The sequence below is a fragment of the Mesoplodon mirus genome, assembly GCF_964341445.2.
Source record: "Mesoplodon mirus genome assembly, chromosome: 12".
Taxonomy (NCBI): Eukaryota; Metazoa; Chordata; class Mammalia; order Artiodactyla; family Ziphiidae; genus Mesoplodon; species Mesoplodon mirus.
The window spans coordinates 45,107,708-45,128,871 of NC_138988.1; the positions used below are offsets into that span (position 1 = coordinate 45,107,708).

At 39.5% G+C, this 21,164-nt stretch overlaps 1 protein-coding gene across 5 annotated transcripts in view; it reads right to left on the reverse strand.

Annotated features, from left to right (window-relative positions):
• ULK4 (unc-51 like kinase 4) overlaps positions 1–21,164 on the reverse strand; it is a 549,109-nt gene that overhangs the window by 275,320 nt on the left and 252,625 nt on the right. For all 5 annotated transcript variants that reach the window (XM_082638146.1, XM_082638145.1, XM_082638142.1 and 2 more), the window contains one exon: positions 17,791–17,839. In XM_082638146.1, coding sequence (XP_082494272.1) covers positions 17,791–17,839 — 49 coding nt within the window. The remainder of the gene's footprint in view (positions 1–17,790; positions 17,840–21,164) is intronic.

A 21,164-nucleotide genomic window follows, 5' to 3' on the forward strand; every position in this document is an offset into this window, starting at 1 on the left:
AAGCTGATAAACCTTAAGAGTTCTAAGGCCCCTGAGGGCTGAGTGGACCCAACAAACATTGTAAGTATTCCCAATATGCAAAACCAATCAAAGCAGATTCACCCTGGTCCCAGCTGACCTCACCACCCCATGGCTGAGCAGCCTCCATTGCAGGGAGAAAGGCCTGGCCTGGCTTCAGCTGCAACCCCCGGCATCTATCTAAACAGTTTACAGCACTGCATACTTTCTAAACTAAACCCTCTAAAATATTAATTGTTAAAAAGTAGTTCAACTGGAGCTATGGAAAACTATAAAACATTTTATAGTGAAGTAAAATAAAATTCCAATGAGTCAACAGATACAGAGCATCTCAGGAGACCAGACGGGGGGAGAGAGACGTATGTGAGCAATCTCCCAGAGCACGTGAGTAATATATTTCAAACGAAAGCCTGTCATGAAGAGCAAAATGAATCATTTTTACAATGAAACCTAGAAATTGCCGTAGTTATATTGTGCGGCAGGAAGTATTCACGTGTCAATAATGTGGGGCATCATCAGAATAAAAAAAGAACATTTTTTCTGCTTCAACCAATTTAGATCAAGAATCATAATGTGAGTCTTAATCTAAGAAAACATCAAATATATGTGGATATTTGTATCACCCACCAAATACACCAACACAAAAAGACCCAAGCAGATTTCCAAGTCAGTCTCAGTTGCTGCTTCTACAAAGACTACTCTGGGATGTTCCTCATGATAGGCTTATCATAAAATATAGTAAGCGGTATTCCCTTAGTATTCCGTTATTGCTGTAACAAATTAACCACAAACTTAGCAGCTTAACACAAAAGTATTATTTTACAGTTCTGGAGGTCAGAAGTCCAAGGTGGGTCTCACAGAACTGAAAATCAAGATGTTGGCAGGGCTGCATTCCTTCCTGGAAGCTGTCTCCTTCCCTTTTCCAGCTTCTGTAGGCCACCGCATCCCTTGGGCCCCACCTTCCGCCTTCAAAGCCACCAGTGACCGTGGAGTCCTGCTCTCATCTCTGAGGACTCCTCCTCGCACAGTTAAGGACCCTGTGATTACACTGGGCCCACGGGGATAAAATCCAGATCATTTCCTTATCAGAAGGTCAGCTAATTAACAGCCTTAATTCCACCTGCAACCTTAAATTCCCATTGCCCAGCAACCTTGCATAGGTTTCAGGAATTAGGACGTGGACATCTCGGTGGGTGGAGACAATATTCATAGGTAAAAACTCTCAATATCACTCCTACCCACAGTACAGGAGAGAATCTACATTAACATATAAAAAGACTGCTCAGAAAAGGCATTTTCAAAATGGGAAGGTTAGTGAATAATAACTACTGGTTAATATCTACAATAATAAAAATTATCTACTTAACACTGCTTGTTTTACTCACGTGTTGCAAAACGTGCTTTCCACACAGATGGTTCCCGGGTAGATCCTTCTAAATTAAATTGAACCATGTCAAATCCTTGGTTAATATTCTTCTGAGGCTCACAGAGGACAAGAAGCAGGGTCTGAACCCCTTGGCAGGGGTGTGGACCCCAAGCACCTTCCTTCCATCCACCACCACTCCCCCTTACACACTCACTCGACCGTGTAGGTATTCACTGAGCACCTACTATGTGCCGGTCAGTGATCTGAGTGCAGGGATACGATGGCAACCAAATATGACATAGTTCCTGCTTCACGAAGTCAGTAATCATGCGGTAGACTTTTAATCAACTAATCACACAAAACAAGCATAAAACTGCAAAATGACAGTGCTATGAAGAAGGACGGGGTTTTGTGAGCACCTGTGACAAAGGTCTCTGACCTGGTCAACAGAGACTAGGTGATCCTCAGAAGAGAGAGCTGGGAAAAGAGATGAGAACTCACTGCCAGTTTACCTTGGCAGGAGAACAGAGTCATCCAAGCACAGGAAGGACAGGCATGCCTGCGCTTCAGGGAAGGGAGCAGACAGAACAAATACACACTTCTGCTGGTGACTATGGTCCAATGTACAAACTGCAACACTTCCTGCTCAGCCCAAGTGTGCTTCCCTCCGGGAAGGGGCGCTGATCACCCCACAGCAGGGAGTTGGCCCACTGTGTCTCTGTTACAATTTACACTATTCTGTGTTATAGCTATCGAGTTATGTCTGCCTCCACAGTAAACTGTGAGCTCACTGAGGCCAAGACCTGTGTTTCATTCTCCTTTCTAATACCAGCAATGCCTGATGACCAACTGACTGAACAACAATGATGGCCACAGGTCACACCTCAAAACTCCACATAATACCACTTTCCACTTCTCTCCCTGACACACACTCAGGAAACAGATGTAGCTCAGGTTGACGCCTGTTATTTCTCAGAAGGAAAATTGATAAATGGATAAAAGCACTTAAATCAAGAGACCAGGACAAGAACAAAATAATTCTAATGAAAAGAGAAAAAGGGGGCTTCCCTGGTGGCGCAGTGGTTGAGAGTCCACCTGCCGATGCAGGGGACACGGATTTGTGCCCCGGTCCGGGAAGATCCCACATGCCGCAGAGTGGCTGGGCCCGGGAGCCACAGCCACTGAGCCTGCGCATCCGGAGCCTGTGCTCCGCAATGGGAGAGGCCACAACAGTGAGGGGCCCATGTACCGCAAAAAAAAAAAAAAAAAAAAAGAATGATTAATGATTTTTTTAAATTAATGTAATAGAATACAATCAGTTGAATTGGTAAATATCCAAGACCTAGTGATTTGGGGAAAAAAGCATTAAACACTATCTTAATGCAGACAAAATGAGAGAAGTCACAAATATACCAAATTAGGAAGAAAGGTAAATGTCCAATATGAAAATAAATATTTACACACTGTACTTTAATAAATAATGGATTGGATAGGCTAGAAAAATTCAGATTTCCAAAGTAAATTAAAGAAGGAAAAAAAAAAAAAACCTGAAGAGCCAATAACCAGGGGAGAAATTTTAAAGTTGTCAAAAAGTAATTAAATGAGGAGAAGAGATAAATCTCCTGTATAGAAAATTCCAAGTAATTTACTTAGATACTCTGCCCTCAAGAAGGTTGAACTTAATCCCCAACCTCTGAGTGCCTAATGACCTGCTTCCAAAGAGTAAAGTATGGAAATGGGGGGAAAAGTAACTTTAGAGTAGAAAAACCTGACAAATCCCAGCCACATAATCAAGGTTAACACACTCAGTGACAAGTCTTGTTGATTGCATGTACCCTTGATATGATGTGATGAAAACAGCACTTTACCTCTGTGGTATTCCTCCCCCAAGCCCATAACTATCTCATCATGAAAAAAATTGGACATACTCAAATTATGGGATATCCTTCAAAACACCAGTAATACTCAAAACTGCCAAGGTCATCAAAAACAAGTAAAGTCTGAGGAAATGCCACAGCCTAGAGAAGATTAAGGAGACATGGTAACTAAATATTCAAGTAATCCACAGGAAGGCAGGAGAAAGAAAACAGAGAAAGAACCAAAAACAAAAACAAAAAAGGAAAAACAGAAAAATAAAATGGCAAACTTAATATCTAACATCAATACTTACATTAAATATAAAAGGTCTAAATAAATCACTGAAAAGACAGATTTGAAGAGTGGATCAAGAAGTAAAAATGACCCAACTATATGCTGCCTACAAGAAACTCATTTTAACTATAATGATAAAGGGAGACTGAATATTTAAAGGATGGAAAGGGACATACCTTGCAAACATTTATCAAAACAAAGCAGGTGTGACTATATTGATATCAGAAAACACAGACTTTAGAGAAAAGAAAATTAAAAGGAACACAGATATTACATAATGACAAAATTATAATGGTAAAATGACATGATGATTCAAATCACCAAGAAGACTTAACAATCCTAAATATGTACGAACCAAGCAACAGAGATGCAAACACATGGAAATACAAACTGGGAGACAAGAAAAGAGAAAGAAACAAATCCATAATTATAATTAAAGACTTCAACACTCTTCTCTCCTCAACTGATAAAATAACTAGAAAGAAAATCAGCAAGGATATAGAAGTCAACACTACCATCAACCAAAACGGTATAATCAACATTTATACAACACTTCAACCAATAACAGCAGAATACACATTCCTTTCAAGCATCCACAGAACATAAACCAAAAGACCATATCCTTGGCCATAAAACAACCCTCAAAAAATGTACACAAATTGAATGATGCAGACCATGGTGTACCAATGCAGATTTTCTGCTTTTGATACTGTACTATAGTTAAGTGTGCTACAACCACTGGGGGAAACTGAGCACAGTACACAGGACCTCTCTGTGCCACCTTTCCAGTTTCTTATGAAACTAAAGCTATATCCCAATATAAAGTTAAGAACAGTAGTAGGCCTGACATGAAAACTACAGACCAATTTCATACATTTACAAATACTTAAGTAAAAACCCTTCTACAAGTTTGTGTATTAAATCTAGCATGACATTCGAAATAATAATGCATTATACCTTAACTATAATATAGCCACGTAACACCTAAGGCTACTCTGTGCCAGATGACAGGTGAGGCTACAGAGACAGGTGTGGCCCCTTATTCTCATAGTGCGGATGAGGTAGAGAGGTCTCTGAAATTCAAAGGATGAGATGCACTCAGCCATGTGAGGAGACGGGAGAAGAACATTCTGGGGAGAGGGACTAGTAGAAGCAAAGGTCCTGAGGAGGAGAAAAAGAGGCCTATGCGTAGCCTATTCAGTAAACTGAGCTGTCAACATGGTGACAGCACAGTCAGGAAGGGAAAGTGAGGATGACATGAGGCGGGACAGGAAACCACAGTCAGATCATTCAGGGTTCGGAAGGAACTGGATTTCATGATGTAGGTGATAAGAAGCCACTACAAATAGAAATATGCTGCTGAAAGGTTCTCACATAAGACACGGAGTGGTTTGATGTACACGTCCATATTACATGGAGGATTTAATTCTGAGATGGAAGAAAAAATGGAATGTCTGATGCCCATACGATGTGACATATAAAGATAGAGCATAAGTATGCTAGAGATGAATAAAAATGGATGAAAGGACCAGAAATACCTGGTATTCACGAGTCATTAAACATACATGAGACATCTGGGCCCTAAATATTCATGATACGCTAAATACTAAACTAAATACTAAAATAGCAGATACCAATACATGAAGTTTTAATTAAGCCACACATTGGTGACATCTACTTAGGTGTGTGTGTTCTTTGCTTAAGAAACACAAATAAAACCCATGGATGGTCAGCAAGTTCACGGGCAAGTACGGCCAGGGCCAACTATACATGTCGCACCAAGTATGTGCTGTTGGCCTGAGATACTTTCCGTCAGTGGGCCCTGTTCCTCAGAGGCAACTCTGAGGAAGGCTGATGCAGCCTGGGGGTGCGGGGGGAGAGCATACGAACACACTGTTCCTCAGGATTCAGGTGGAGTGTACTTCACTCTGCTTGCACCCTATTAAAAAAAGGTGTTAATTTACCCTACACCTTACTTCTCACTATACGCACTTAATTGGGTCAATAAATCACGTGATGTGAGTTTTTTTAATTTGATCTGTGATCCCCTATGTCCAATGACCCTTGGTTACTTTGTCTGGTAGTATATTGGGAGGTAATCATTACATCAGGGTAATTACCTACATGATAGTAGGCAAACTGAGGTAAATTAAAGATGCATATTGTAAACCCTACACCAACCATTAAAAGGTAAATACTCAACTGATATAAAAGGTGGCTGGAAAAGACAGAAATAAATGAGAAAGAGGAACATAAGATGTGACATGAAACTAGTAGTAAGATGGTAGATTTAAATATTTTTAATGAAAGTGTTCTAAACACCTCAAATAGAAGACTAATATTGTAAGACTGGACAAAGAGGTAAAATCAAAGTACATCTATCTCCAGGAAAACACCTTTAAATACAAAGGTGTAGACAGGTTAAAAGTTAAGGGATGGGAAAAGATATGCCTACTAACACTAATCAAAGAAAGCTTCAGTGGTGATACTAACATCAGACAAAGTGGGTTTTAGAACAAAGAATATTACCAAGGAGAAAGAGGAGCATCTCATAATGATAAGGAGTTCCATTCCTCAAAATGACACATAATCCCAAATTTAATTTTTACATGGAATGACAGAGCTTCAAAGCAGAAAACAAAAGTGATATAACTGAAAGGGAAATAACCAAAGACACTATTACCCCTCTCTCAGTAAGTGACAGACAAGTAGACAGAAAACCAGCAAAGACACAGAAGACTTGAGGGACACTAACAACCAACTTGACTTAATTGACATTCACAGGACATTCCAACCAACAACGGCAGTTACACATTCTCCACAAGTATATAGGAAACATTTACCATAGACTGGGCCATAAAATAAGTCTGAAGAAATTGTACAGGATGCAAATCATACAAAGTATGCTCTCTAACCACAATGTAATTAAATTGTAATCAATAAAAAATACATTTGGGCTCCAAATATGGGAAAACTAAATAACAGACTTCTAAATAATCCATGAATCGAAGAAGAAATCACAAAGGAAATTATGTTGAACTAAATGAAAATGATATAAAACATATCAAACTTGAAACTAGGATAGTGCTTAGAGGGATATTTATAGTACTAAATGATTATAGTAGTAAAACAGAGAAGTCACAAACTGATGACCTCAGCATCTCTTAAAAAATCAGAATAAGAGCAAAAAATGAAACCCAAAGGAAATAGCAGAAAAGGTGTAATAAAGAACAGAAATTAATGAAAAAACAAATAGGAAAAACAATCAATAAAACCAAAAGCTAGTTCTTTCAGAAGGGAAAATAAAGGCAGTAAACCTCTGCTAACTAAATCAGAGGGGGGAAAAAAGGGAACACTCAATTTTTCATCACTGTTCAAAAAAGCAGTATCAGAAATGAGAGGGAGGCATCACTATAGATTCTCAGACACTAAAAGGATAATAAGGCAACACCATAACAACTTCATGCCAATAAATCTCACAGCTTAAACGAAATATACAAATTCCCTGAAAGATACCAAAAGAAATAAACTGAATAACCCTCTATCCAGTAGTGAAAATGAATTTGTACTTTAAAAGCTTTCCACAAAGATAACTTCAAGCCCAAGTGGTTTCACCGGTTATTTTTACTAAACATTTAAGGAGAAAATAAATACCAATTATAAAAGAAAATTTTTCCCAAAAATTGCAGAAGAGGGAACATGTTCCAATTCATTCCCTGGGGCCAACACTACCCTGATACAAAAAACAGAAAACGATTATAAGGAAAGAAAACTATAGAACAATATCCTTCATGGACATAGTCACAAAAATACTTAAAATTTTTACTAAATCAAATCCAGCATTATATATTAAAAAAATACAGCATGATCACATGGGTTTTAACTCCAGGCGGCAAGACTGTTTTAACATACAAAAATCAATCAATAAATTCACCATATTAAAAAATGTTTTAAAGAATTACATGATTTTAATAGATGAAGAAAAAAAATCCATCAGTGAAATTTCTCAGCAAACTAGGAATGAAAGGGAAATTCTCAACCTGCTAAAGGATTCTAACAAAACCCAATGGTTCACATCAGACATAATGCTTTCTCCCTAGGAAAAAGTAAGTACGCTCAACAAAAGCCGCCAGGGATTCATTAAAAAAGAAAAGAGTCCATCCCTTATTACTAGTTTATATAAAATTCTAGGAAATGTAGCCTAATCTACAGAGACAAAGTAAATTAATAGTTGCTTGGGACAGGAATGGGGGTAGGGAGGGATGGGTTAAAAATAGGCACAAGGAAATGTTGGTGATGATGGGTATGTTCATTCATTATCTTGATTGAATATTTATGTAAAAATTCATCAAATTATACTGATACATTTAATATATGCAGCTTACTGTATGTCAATACAGACAATAAACAAAATATAGTGAATGAATGATAAATACAGCATTTCAAGTCACCATCATGATGAATTACATCAACGAACACCACTGAAAGAATTTGGTGATGGTGAAAGGGAGGTATGGGGAACAGAAAAGCTGGACTTGTAGTCGTTCCTCACAACAAAGTTATTTTTGGAGCAAAGATTTAGGATTTAATGATAAAACCATAAATGTATAGAGAATAAAAGATGGATTAATACTTTATAACCTTGTCGAAGAGAAGTTCTTTCCTAACAGAAGCTATAAGCAAAAAAAAATGATAAATTTGACTCTGATATTAAAAAGCACACAGGTCAAAATACAAACAACTGACAATTTAAAACAGCTGTCCCGGGCTTCCCTGGTGGCGCAGTGGTTGAGAGTCCGCCTGCCGATGCAGAGAACGCGGGTTCGTGCCCCGATCTGGGAAGATCCCACATGCCGCGGAGCGGCTGGGCCCGTGAGCCATGGCCGCTGAGCCTGCGCGTCCAGAGCCTGTGCTCCGCAACGGGAGAGGCCACAACAGTGAGAGGCCCACGTACCACACACACAAAAATAATAATAAATAAATAAAACAGCTGTCCCCAACCTTTTTGGCACCAGGGACTGGTTTCGTGGAAGACAATTTTTCCACAGACAGGAGTCGGGGGATGGTTTTGGGATTATTCAAGTGCATTACATTTATTGTGCACTTTATTTCTATTATTATTACATTGAAATATATAATGAAATAATTATACAACTCACCATAATGCTGACAGGAGGCGGAGCTAAGGCGGTAACGTGAGCAATGGGGAGCAGCTGTAAACACAGATGAAGCTTCACGCACTGGCCCACTGTTCACCTCCTGCTGTGCGGCCGGGTTCCTAACAGGCCAAGGACCACCGGTACTGGCCTGTGGCCCAGGGGTTGGGGACCCCTGATTTAAAAGACCAGTAATACTCAGTTTTGAGTATGGCAAGGCAGGTGTTGTTGTATACTACTGCTGCATGGGGAATTTTATATTACCACTTCAGAGAGTAATATTAAAATACAAAAGATGTATATACTTTGGTGTAATATGCAACTTTTAAGAACTTATCCTATAGAAACTCACACAGATGTACAAAGATATTCTCTGTTCAGTGTTGCTCACATTAGCAGAAAGTTGGGGGGAAAACCTGAAATGTCCATCAGTGGGGATTGGCTAAATAAATTATGCTAATACAAAAAATATTACATGGCCATCAAATAGAACAAATAATACATATGGGTGTACACACACACACACACACACACACACACACACACACACACACCCTGCTGCCATGGACATTGTAAAGTAAGACAGATATAAAATATATTATTTACTAGGGTCCCATTTTTTTAAAAAAAGAAGAGAGAGATAATACATATGTGGGGGACTTCCCTGGCGGTCCAGTGACTAAGACTCCACACTCCCAATGCAGGGGGCCTGGGTTCGATCCCTGGTCAGGGAACTTGATCCCACATCCTGCAACTAAGAGTTCACATGCCGCAACTAGACATCCCGCATGCCGCAACTAAAGATCCCGTGTGCCGCAACTAAAGATTCCATGTGCCGCAACAAAGATCCTACATGCTGTAACTAAGACCTAGTGTAGCCAAATAAATAAACAAATATTAAAAAAAAATACACACATGAAAAAATAATGAGGAAAATATGCATCAAGCTGTAGGCTGTGATATTATGGAAGACTTTCCCATTCTATCTTAGACATTTCTGTACGATTTGAACTTTTTACAAGCACGTATTGTTTTTGTTGTCAGAAAAAAATAAACCAAAAAATCCTGTGTAATAACTTGCCCTTACTGGCATCTCATCACAGTATTTCTCCAATTTGGTACCTCTAATAAATCCAAAATGCAATTCACTTGCTAGAGCTATTTAAAAAGCTCTCCTTTCCCCATAAATCTATAAACTGCTTTACTGCATCAGATTTCCTGGCTCAGCTTGAAAATCCTTTGCAGCGAGGGGTAAGCATATAAATTCTGCTTTTTCTTGCTCATCCAAGAAAACAAATGCAAAGAGCATCAAAAGCAAATGCTAGTAGATGTTTGCTGCTTTAATCAAAACTAGTAACTTTTTACTGATATTTCCACATTCTCAAAAAAGTGGGATCTCAATAATTTTGTTCATGAATAAACTTATGGGGTTTATTTACCTACTGGGGAACTTTGAGATAACATAACATTCACTGGTCATATATTGAGAATGAATGATCACTGCTTTTAAACTTGGCTCTTCTAGTACCTCTTTGTATATACCACAAGTTATCTTACTTTGTTCCATCTATCAAAGGGCCCCAAACACATAGGGCTTTGAGTAGTGAGAATGGGCAAGGCCTGATGACCACAGTGGGCATTTTAACACAAGCCTGAACCCAAAGTTGACCAATGGCCAATCACTGGGCATCCTCAGATATTGCAGTTAGGAAAGAAGTAAAATTGAGTGGTATCACTAGTCATGGCCAAAATTCAGGGGAGCTACAACCACACTGCCTTTTGTGAGTACATTATACTGAAGAACACTGGCCCTTCCTACCGTTTCATCTTCCAATCCACCATCAAGGGGAGAAAGGTCAGCTGTGATTGCAATCTTGAAGAAAGGGTCTAAATATAACAGCCATGCCTCACTTCCCTCACTTGTTCACTAATAAATCAAAACGTACTGAAAAACAAAAAGCAGGGAGGGCAATGTGCCGGGGACGAACGCGGTTTGGTTGTACATAGAGCAGTTTCCTCCTAAAGTGAAAGTATCCTCCTGAGGATACAAGACAGGAAATCACCTACTGCAGCACTATCTAACAGAAATATAATGCAAGCCACATATTTTTAATATTCTGAAAGCTGCAGTAAAAAAAAAATGAAACAGATAAAATTAATTTTAATAATATTCCATTCAGCCCAACACATCCAAAATACTGCCATTTAAACATATAATCAGGGCTTCCCTGGTGGCGCAGTGGTTGAGAGGCCACCTGCTGATGCAGGGGACACGGGTTTGTGCCCCGGTCCAGGAAGATCCCACATGCCGCGGAGCGGCTGGGCCCGTAAGCCATGGCCGCTGAGCCTGCGCGTCCCGAGCCTGTGCTCTGCAACGGGAGAGGCCACAGCAGTGAGAGGCCCGCGTACCACAAAAAAACAAAACAAAAAACATGTAATCAATACAGGAAAATTAATCAGTTACGTTACACTCTTTTCTCCCTTGGAAATTTGGTATCTATTTGACACTTAGAGCGCATCTCAATTCAGACAGCCGTGTTTCAAGTGCTTGTTGTGCTTTATGTGGCTACTGGCTACCATATTGAAAAGCACAGGTCTGCAGGAGAAATTTAATCAACAGCACAGGCAATGAGATGAGTGCAGGGGGACAGGCTCACCTAAGTACCTAAGATTCACAGACCTTCAAACAAGAACACCGCCTCTTCTTCCAGTACTATACTAATTCTTTTGCTTGTCCAAAATTTAATCCAGTGTTTGTTTTCTCTTGATTCTCCCTTATAACACTTTATTGGACCATGCATCTCTTTTCACTGGTCTGTAACTCATTCTTGTTGAGGTTTCATTTATTTGCTATGCCCTAATTTTACCCTTACTTCTTCACAAGTCTAATCCCATGATCAATTAAGAATAAAACCGGGCTTCCCTGGTGGCACAGTGGTTGAGAGTCTGCCTGCCGATGCAGGGGACACGGATTTGTGCCCCGGTCTGGGAAGATTCTACATGCCGTGGAGCAGCTAGGCCCGTGAGCCATGGCCGCTGGGCCTGTGCATCCGGAGCCTGTGCTCCACAACGGGAGAGGCCACAGCAGTGAGAGGCCTGCATACGACAAAAAAAAAAAAAAAAGAAGAAGAAGAAGAATAAAACCAAAAAACACAAAAGCTTAACACTCTTAGGAAGTACATTATTTGACATCCTATCACTTTCTACTTCTATGGTTTGTAACTAGACCATCTCCTTACAGAGAAGGAAGAGGGAATAGTACCTGTTTCCTCAAAGTGAAGCCCAGGAACTAGAGCAGAACTAGAAACAAGAATGATGATGATAACACGCAAGATTACACTGACTTGGAAGAAGCCCTATGTAACACACTCCCAATATATGCCCTGTGATTGGCCAAAGATATCCTAAGCCCTATTTTAGCATTTTTTCGGTGGATATAACATGTAGTTTTTATCTTAATACAGTCCATCTTCTTTCAAACCATTTGGGCTGATTATGCAGTAACTAGTCATGCTTTAGCCCAAGTATACTGATAGAAGTTTATTTTACTTAGCTTCAACCCATTTATTCATCTAACCAGATAACATGGTATTGATCAGAGCAACGTCATTAGCTCAGCTGCTGTATGGGCAACTTCACTTCATTCAATCCAGTATCAATACATTGCACACTAGCCCCAGAGAGTTATTCTGTAAATATCAGTTTACAGAATAGATCTGCACAAATCCATCTCCTTCCTCACCCCCACTGAACAAAACACTTTGAAGTACATACTTTAATGGCAGTGTGTTAGCAGTGTATAAAATCATCTTCGTATACACCAGGAATTGGTTATAGAGCTCCATCCTACAATCTACAGAATCCCTGATAGGCATCCATGTAGATTGAAGATTCTGATTTATCCCCTGCATCCAGTAAGTACTCTTTGTGTAACTTTTAAAGTACCTTCCTAAGTCAAGCATTTTGAAATTTTAATCAAATCATGTTTTCTATTTTAGAAACTCATGCTCAAGTGCAGAGCAGCAGCTTATTAATGGCATATTGGACACAAGCATGAGATGCTTAAACTTACAAGTAACTTGTCATTTTGACCCTAAGAACCAATTCACATTAGATGGGCTGCAACTAGAATGGAGCAAAGTAATTTTAGAAGCCTGATGAACGCTCAGGACTGGAAACATTCCTTAAATGTGATGAGGCTACCAGTCTGTACTACTTTGGTATTTCAGGGACTAAATCCTTTAGGCTCCAAAGGTCGGTAAAGAGACTCTTTTCTAAAGATACAGTTGACTTGAAAGATTTACTCAAGCTTACTTCAACTGCTGTCCTTGAGAACTGTTCAAACAATATAATTGTCAAACTCGTGGGCTGCTAATCCCATTTTTATTGTTAACATTTGCCAATGAAATTGCTCTTTAATTGTCTGCTCTGGAATAGACACATAAACTATCATGACAGCAATATTTTGGCACATATTGGAAAATCTGCTATGAATATAGATTTTTTTCCCAATAAAATACAGGTTGCCCATATTACTTGGCATTAAAATGATTTACGGAAGTAGGTCAAAACATAAACCACTGAAATCAAATGAAGAGAGATTAGAGTTATAGCAAAACCCAAAGGCTGATCCGTCCAAATTCATACTTAAGACACATTTAAAAGCAATGTCTACTCTTTGGAAAGTGGCAAAGGAGAAAGAAGAATGCTTTCATTCCTGCTCGCCCAGCAACTCTGCACTCAAAAACCAAGCCACCAGGTCCTCCTATGATTGACTTTCTCCAGGAGCCCGCATTTACTAAGCAGATCCAGACTGTCTTAGAGTTGTAGACTCTGAAGGCTGTATGCGGGAATCTAGTCAGCTAAATTCAATGCAGGCTGACTGAGCCTCCACTCCCCCCAGCACAGCTGCCTTGTGCTGTCAGTGAAAATGCAGTGTCTGCCAGGGAAGCAGCACCGAGCTGCTGTGACAGCTCCCTTTTGTAAGCTATCAGCTACCTGGTTCTTCCCACCGCTTGGCCTGCCAAGAGTGGGGACACTTGCAGCTGGAACACGGGATTAAAAATATCCTGCCTGTTCTCTATCCTGAATGTGGTGTTAGAACTCCTGGACCCTTAGATGAGACCTCTGAGACCGGCTCTATCTTTTAAGCTCCCTTCCCACAGTCCATTTGGCTGATCTCAAAAGCCTCGCTGATGGAGTCTTACAGGTGACTCCCAGAATCCAGCTTTCAACCTGTTTCAAGTTTCCAGTAAAAGCCCATGACCCTAATCCTGATCCTCTCCCAGACCCAACCCCAATGGCCAGGCAGCATACCTCCTCACTGCACATAGTCCCAGCAGCAGAGGGGCTCAAAAAGTTTTCTTTTAAATAGAGGATTCTGATTTTTTTTAATTTTTAAATTGAAGTATAGTTTATGTACAATATTATATAAGCTACTAGTGTACAAGATATTGATTCACATTTTTTCAAGGTTATACTCCATTTACAGTTATTATAAAATATTGGCTATATTCCCCATGTACAATATAGCCTTGCAGCTTATTTTATTCATAATAGCTTGTACCTCTTAATCCTCTACCCCTATATTGCCCCTCCTCCCTCCCCTCTCCCCACTGGTAACCACTAGTTTGTTTAGAGGACCGTGATTTTGAAAAGCATAAATTATTTGCAAAGCCAACAAATAAGAAAGAACCACAGTATAAAGCCCTGCGGGAATCTGGTCCCAAACTACTCACTCCCTACCATCTCTCCACGGCCCTGGTGCAGGCACATTTAAGTACTCACCATCCCCAAAGCTGGAATGCCCCCTCTCCTCACGACAAGCCGCTCAAGGCCCTGTTCAAAGGTTACTTCTCACTGTTGTAGCCTCTCCCATTGCAGAGCACAGGCTCCGGACGCGCAGGCTCAGCGGCCATGGCTCACAGGTCCAGCCGCTCCGTGGCATGTGGGATCTTCCCAGACCGGGGCACGAACCCTTGTCCCCTGCATCGGCAGGTGGACTCTCAACCACTGTGCCACCAGGGAAGCCCCAAAGGTTACTTCTTCTGTGAAACTCCTCTCCCTACATGGAGCAGAGCCAATCACTCCCTCCCCTGGAGCTCACAGTATTCTCTTTCTCCCTTGAGAAACCTCCTACCAAACAGGATGACAAATTTAGAATTCTGCTGCCTTTATCTTCACCTTCCTCCAAGCCTGCAGGAAAGACATAGAAGCTGACGGCAATTCCTGCCCACCAGAAGAAACAGTTTTGCTTTGTAATGAAAAACATCTAGAAGAGGATGTCTTACACTGTGGGTAAGAGCATATCATATGAGGAACTCTAGAAAAGAACGATGTTATAAAGCCCATTATCAGGCTCTAAGTACATCAAACCGAAGATGGAAAACAGTTATGTGCTAAGAGTAAAGAAAAAAATCATCAAGAGGTCACAGTGGACCACGAGCTAAATGAGTCAAATGCTGTTTTGTTTTTTAATGAGTGGCTAAAAGACACAAGCAGTAGCCAAAGGGTCTTGTACAATCTTTTCATTATGTCTCGTTCTGATCAAACCATTGCTAGAAGCTGCTATATATATGCCAGACACCACCTAGGCTCTTGAACTTAGAAGCCAAACCCAACTGAAGTATACACTGTGTTTTCTTGAATCCAGGAATCCATCAGTTCTAAGATACACCATTATTTTATCAAGCACTACAGAAGAAAAATGCTTTCAATTAAACTATGGCATGGTTTCTTATTACTTAGAATTTTATTTTTATTGAAAGAGCTCTTTTAAACTTAGACATATATTTTTCTAATATATCGTTCTTGGGCACTAATAAAAAGAAAAATAAAACTGAAATGAATTGGTTAAGGCAATGACAACCAGGTCACCTGGCTGAAAGCAACTGTAAAATGTCATTGGTTTGGGAAGTACAGCCTGGATTCAGAAATGTTAAAATATGAGGGGGAAAAAAAAGTACAGCATAGAATCAATAAAATATTATGTCTAGCTCGGTGACAAAAATTTAGAAAGGACAAGGTAATAGTTCACAGGATAACTGCTACAAAGATACTTCATTGATTAAAAACGTATTCATACAGAGAAAAAAGTAGAGATTATTCAACTCAAGAAAGACAAAAATAGAATAGGGATTCAATAATGTTCTTCAAATACATCAAAAGTCCTGTCCCAAAAAGCAGTGATTTCCAACTGTTTTTTTTCTTTACTTTTTCTTAGCAGCAGGACCTCTTTTCAAAATAAGGGCCTATAAAACACTTGAGTATGGAGCTGTTCCAGCAGGAGGAAAAGCCTCATCCCAGAAATGTCTCCGAGGTCACAGGGCTCAGGACAAGTTGAAATCCTGACCTGGAAAGTATATGTCACCTCTACGCACTCCCAACGACAGCTACAACACAATGACAGGGGGTTCAATGGTGGCATTAATCAGTTAAACATTTGCACAATATGAAGCCTTGCTAGGTGCTCATTATACAGATTCACCACGTATGGAAGGGTTTTGGTAACCTACAAGGAAGAATTTTCCATGTGTGGGATTTTAGACCTTGAGATGATTGCCAAAGGCTGGGTAGAGAACTTTCTATCAGTCACAAAAGGAGCTGTATTGACCTCAGCAGGTCAGAAGCCCTCCTGGCACAGCAAGGGGATGAGTCACATCCATGAGTTTAAGGTCCAGTCTAGCTCCAGCTCTCTATGTCTGCAGCACCAAGTCTCTTTTCAAGTTTAAGCCAGAGGTGGCTGAATGTGGACAGCTTTGGCTCCTGCCCTCTGCCCAACCGTGCAGCCGAACCCAACATTAATGGCACCCGTGGCCCTCCAAAAACAAATCCAACTCCACAACGAATTAGCAAGTAATATATGTCCTACTGAAGGTGGGAGACGCACATACCACTGGGCAAAGCTTAAAAATCTCCACTAGACAGCTGATGATCTCCATGGTTCTTCATCTCCTTTTTCTCCCTTTCTTCTCCCGACACTGCCTCTAAAATCTCCTTTGACTATTTGAAGCAATTCAATCCTCTTAGCATGGCAGCTCTGGGTCATCTTGTTGTCACTGGAGCGTGCTTTGGGAATACTACCCATGCCCACCCCTACTCCCCGCCTAACTCAAAGAGCTCAGCAAACCCAACAGCTCTCCACCAAAAAAAGGGCAATCTGCAGCTAAGAAAAATAATGTTTTCACCATACAGCCCTATCAGCACACAAACAACTTGTAGATTAATGTTTTAGGATGATTAAAGAGGGCTAATCTTCCATTTGTAGGGCTATCAGACAATAACAGCTATTGCTCTATTGATGACCAAGGCAGGTTCGGCTGATCTGACTGCAGACATGTCCCCCTCCTTTGTCCCTTGCACTGTCAGTCAGCTATGGAGGGAAACATTTTGGTAAAGCGGGGACAACCCACTCAGGTACAAGAGAACACTTCTTTGGCTAAGGGCACTCCCTTGCTATAAGTACCAACTGAGTTTTCAGCCTAATTCTCAGATTTGTATTTAGTATAAATAGGGATTTATCAGAAGTGAGAAAAGCCAACCCTACGTCCCATTTTATTCTCTACACGTAGGAACCAGAGAGGAAAGGTTTTCTTTAACCGATGGTTTTCAAACAAGTTGTGTTCTAGGAATGGAGAAAATGGTGTACGGAAGCTAAGCTATTCTAAGTTCTGAAGAAGACAACTTCTTCCCATAGGCATAGAATTGTTGATCTGACCCAGTGATGACAAAGTCAGAGCTTCATGGTGAAAATCAGAAAATTCATATTGAAGCACAGCAATCATCATTCTTCCCTTCCTCCACAAACCAACCTCAGATACAGTATTCTTTCTATATTAGATAACACATTTTTAACTTTATAGAAATAAAATGCAAAGGAGTTTCAGAAAGAGGGCAGGTCATTAAACAGCGTCCCTATACAATCTCAGAGCTGGACAAGAGCTCAGACAAGGAAACTGAGGCCTAATAAGGTTAAGTGACATGATGGACACACAATCCTTCTGGGCAGAGTTAGGGTTAGAACCCAACCAAACAACGTGGTGAAAACTTTAAAAACTTTTAAACTTCATTTGAATTTCAGACACACATTTCTTCTCTTACCAGAATTACATCAAAAATGCGTGGGATCAGTTTGCTTTCTTCCACAAGTCTGTTAAAAAATGAAAAGATAATTTATTAATTATTTTAAAATTATTTAAACTGCTACCCTGATATGGAGCATTGAAGCCCCATGTTTTATTGCTTAAATTCTGTGACCGAAAAATATTATGACTAAATACTCATTTTAATACACTGAACTACATCTAAACACAAGAAATATGAGGCTTCTTTGCAAATGACTATTAGCTTAGCCTCACTGATCTGTAGCAAGTAAAACCTCAGACTGATATTTATAAATGTAAAATTTTATTAAAATTCACAATTATTATAAAGACTGTCCAAATAGGCAATGCCGGCTGAAATAATGTAACCAATCCTCCCTGTAGTTAAATTATTAGCATGCCACACTGTAATCTTTCATATATGCCTCATTAGTTATCTTCTCAGCATTAATGATTTAATGTACAATGATTTTTAATGATCTTTAAAAAAAAGGTAGACACCAATCACTCAGTAGTTTCTAGGCACTTTATCTCATCAAACCTAGTTATAAATTGTCATCTGTTTGTAACAGAAGAATTTTTTCATGCTACTTAAGGGAAAATAGCCTTGATTCAAAAGTGATAGTTTTTTAAGGACAATACTTCAATCTCTAAATATTCCTTTATTCCAGGGGTCAGTAAACTTTTTTCTATAAAGGGCCAAATAGTAAATATTCTAGGCTTTGCAGGCCACACAGTCTCTATAGCATCTACTTACCTCTGTCTCCATAATGTAAAAGCAGGCATAAATAATACATAAATGAATAGGCATGGCTGTGTTCCAATAAAATTTTATTTACAAAAACAGGCAGTGTCCCATATTTGGCCCACAAGCTATAATTTGCTGATCCTGCTCCAGCTTAAAAAAAAATCAGATTCCTTAACTTGATTAGAATTTACTTTGTAGGATAAACTACAGCACTTAAGACAAGCATGTTGTTTTCGTTGTGTGTATGTGCTGTTTGTCTATTTCACAGAAAATGCCAGGAGGATAGAAAGGGAATTTATTGTCTGGCCTCCCTAGAGCTTGTTTGTCTATGATAATACATTGATGAAAGAAAAGCCTATGAGATTAGCCAAAAAAAAGATCACAGTGTTTTACAAATATCTGTTAAGGAAAAGTGAGATACAGAGAGAATTCTCAGAGACTGAAGCACTTAGAAAGCCCTAGCTCAGTATCTAGCAAAAATAAACGTGATGATTTCTGTAGTCTCGATACATTAGAGGGAAAAGGTTTTGACTACAAATATTAAATTCATTTACATTCTCTCACTTTCCTGGGCACTGAAGGCTCAGATGTGAGGATGGAGCTCCTTATACCATGCCTGGGCAGGACAAGAAGTGCACAGACTCAGGACCAAGCACAACTTTATGTCAGCACATTCTTAATCCTCTTCCTCAGCTTCCTAGATGTTAACCATATCGTTTGCTAAATAGATCTTTTTCAATTTTTATGACATATACTTCTGTTAGGCCCAGGCTGAAAGAGCCAAGCACATACATCTCCAAGTGGCCCTAGCAACCACAGCCAAGAAAGTCACAGGGACACAGGCACCACTGCCTCCCCAATGGTACCTAGAAGTGACATCTCCCTGTATCACAGTCTACCCCAACATTCAGATCCAGAAGCAGCCACTCACAACACCAGCCTTTCTGTGATGGTATTTTAAAATACATTCTATTACTAACATAAGATTACATAAACGACCTTAATTCTTTCTTAAAAATTGCAACTAGTTCATTTCCGGGTCTCTGCATGACGAGCAGGCTGGCCTGGACTACCTCTTAAGTCTCCTTCAAGTTCTAACACTTCGATCCTCACATTCTTCTGAACACAATGAACCAGAAAAATTTTGTTCTTTGATTTGACTAACACATAATTTAGAGCCACATCTGGTAAATAAAAAGGGAACTCAAGCGAAATAAAATCACTTTTAGTGAAAAAAAATGTTTTTTCTATGACATTTTCTGTGACTCATGAACTAACCTCACATGTAATCCTAAAAGCACTCTAAAGCAGGTATGGGACAACGGTGGCTGCATACACTTACAACTATCTGAGGCAGCACTTTTCCAGACTATGGGAAGTGACTGATAAGTGAGCAATGAGTTTACTGGCTGTTGACTAGCATTTTCTTAATTTAAAACAATACAATAGAAAATATCCAAGGGTCTCACACACAGTATTGTCCGTGGCATTTTTATTTCACTTATAGGTCTGAATACGTGTACTGGGTAGTGACATAAAATGCATTTTGTTTTATTGTGAGTTGTATATAAAATATCTGAAATCCACAGATTTTAGACTGCTTTAGAGACCATAGTTTTCAATATGTTCTTAAATTTTGATTTTAAAAAATATGTCTCCTTACTTTAAGCATCTCCTTTCATATCATCATAAGTCCAATTAGTAGCTCGGTTCTCAAATGATCAACCCTTGATGTGCTCTGAGTAATGGAGCTCTCTTGCTCTGACCTGGTCCTCTGGGGAGCAGCTCCGGTGCTCGGGCCTCTGTAGAGCAGGGAGGAGGAGGCTTACCTCTAAACAAAGTGGAAGTGGCTGGTTCTCAGGGATTTATCCAGGCAGCAGGTCTTAAGTCATCACAGAGACTTTGGAAAACCATGACTCAAAAGGCTATCTTATCCGGGGGCTCTGTTGTGGTTGGCCCCCATGATTTAAATGACCAGTATCATCTTACTACATGAGTCTGTTATTTCCTACATTTGAAAAGAATGAAATTTCTATAGTTTATAGACAGCCTGAAGGACAGGAAGGGAAAAGATTTATCTGAATTTTTTAAACCAAAAACAAAGTAGAGATCTTTTTGAAATTATGCCAAATCTTCAAAGGATTGTGAAGACAGTAACTGTAGCACAGTAAACTTTTCTTCCCTTATGTTAGCCACCTAAGCACACTGTATTTAAGTAATTCCAGATGGTTAAATTGAAATATACTGCCCTTTCCAAATTCCATTCTTGGGACTACTTTACCTTGGGTTTTTTGTTGGGGAGGGGCAGTTCTTCTTCCCCTTAACAGTGTCATTTAATGATAAGATTGTACATGGTGAAAGAGTTTTCCTTACAAGGTTTCATTACAGGAGATTGACTGGGACTTTGTATATCTGTGGTTTATGTTATTAACAAAAGAGGTGCTGTTTGAATTAGGAAATTTTGAATGAATTTACGAAAATCTTTAGGATACATTATTTGGCATTCTAACTCCCTCCTGTTCTTAAAGTAAATGTTGCCATTGGTATTGGGAAATTTTTTAAAATCTATTTACTGATAAGTTATTTATGGATAATTTTTAATTGATAACATTTTCATGTATTTA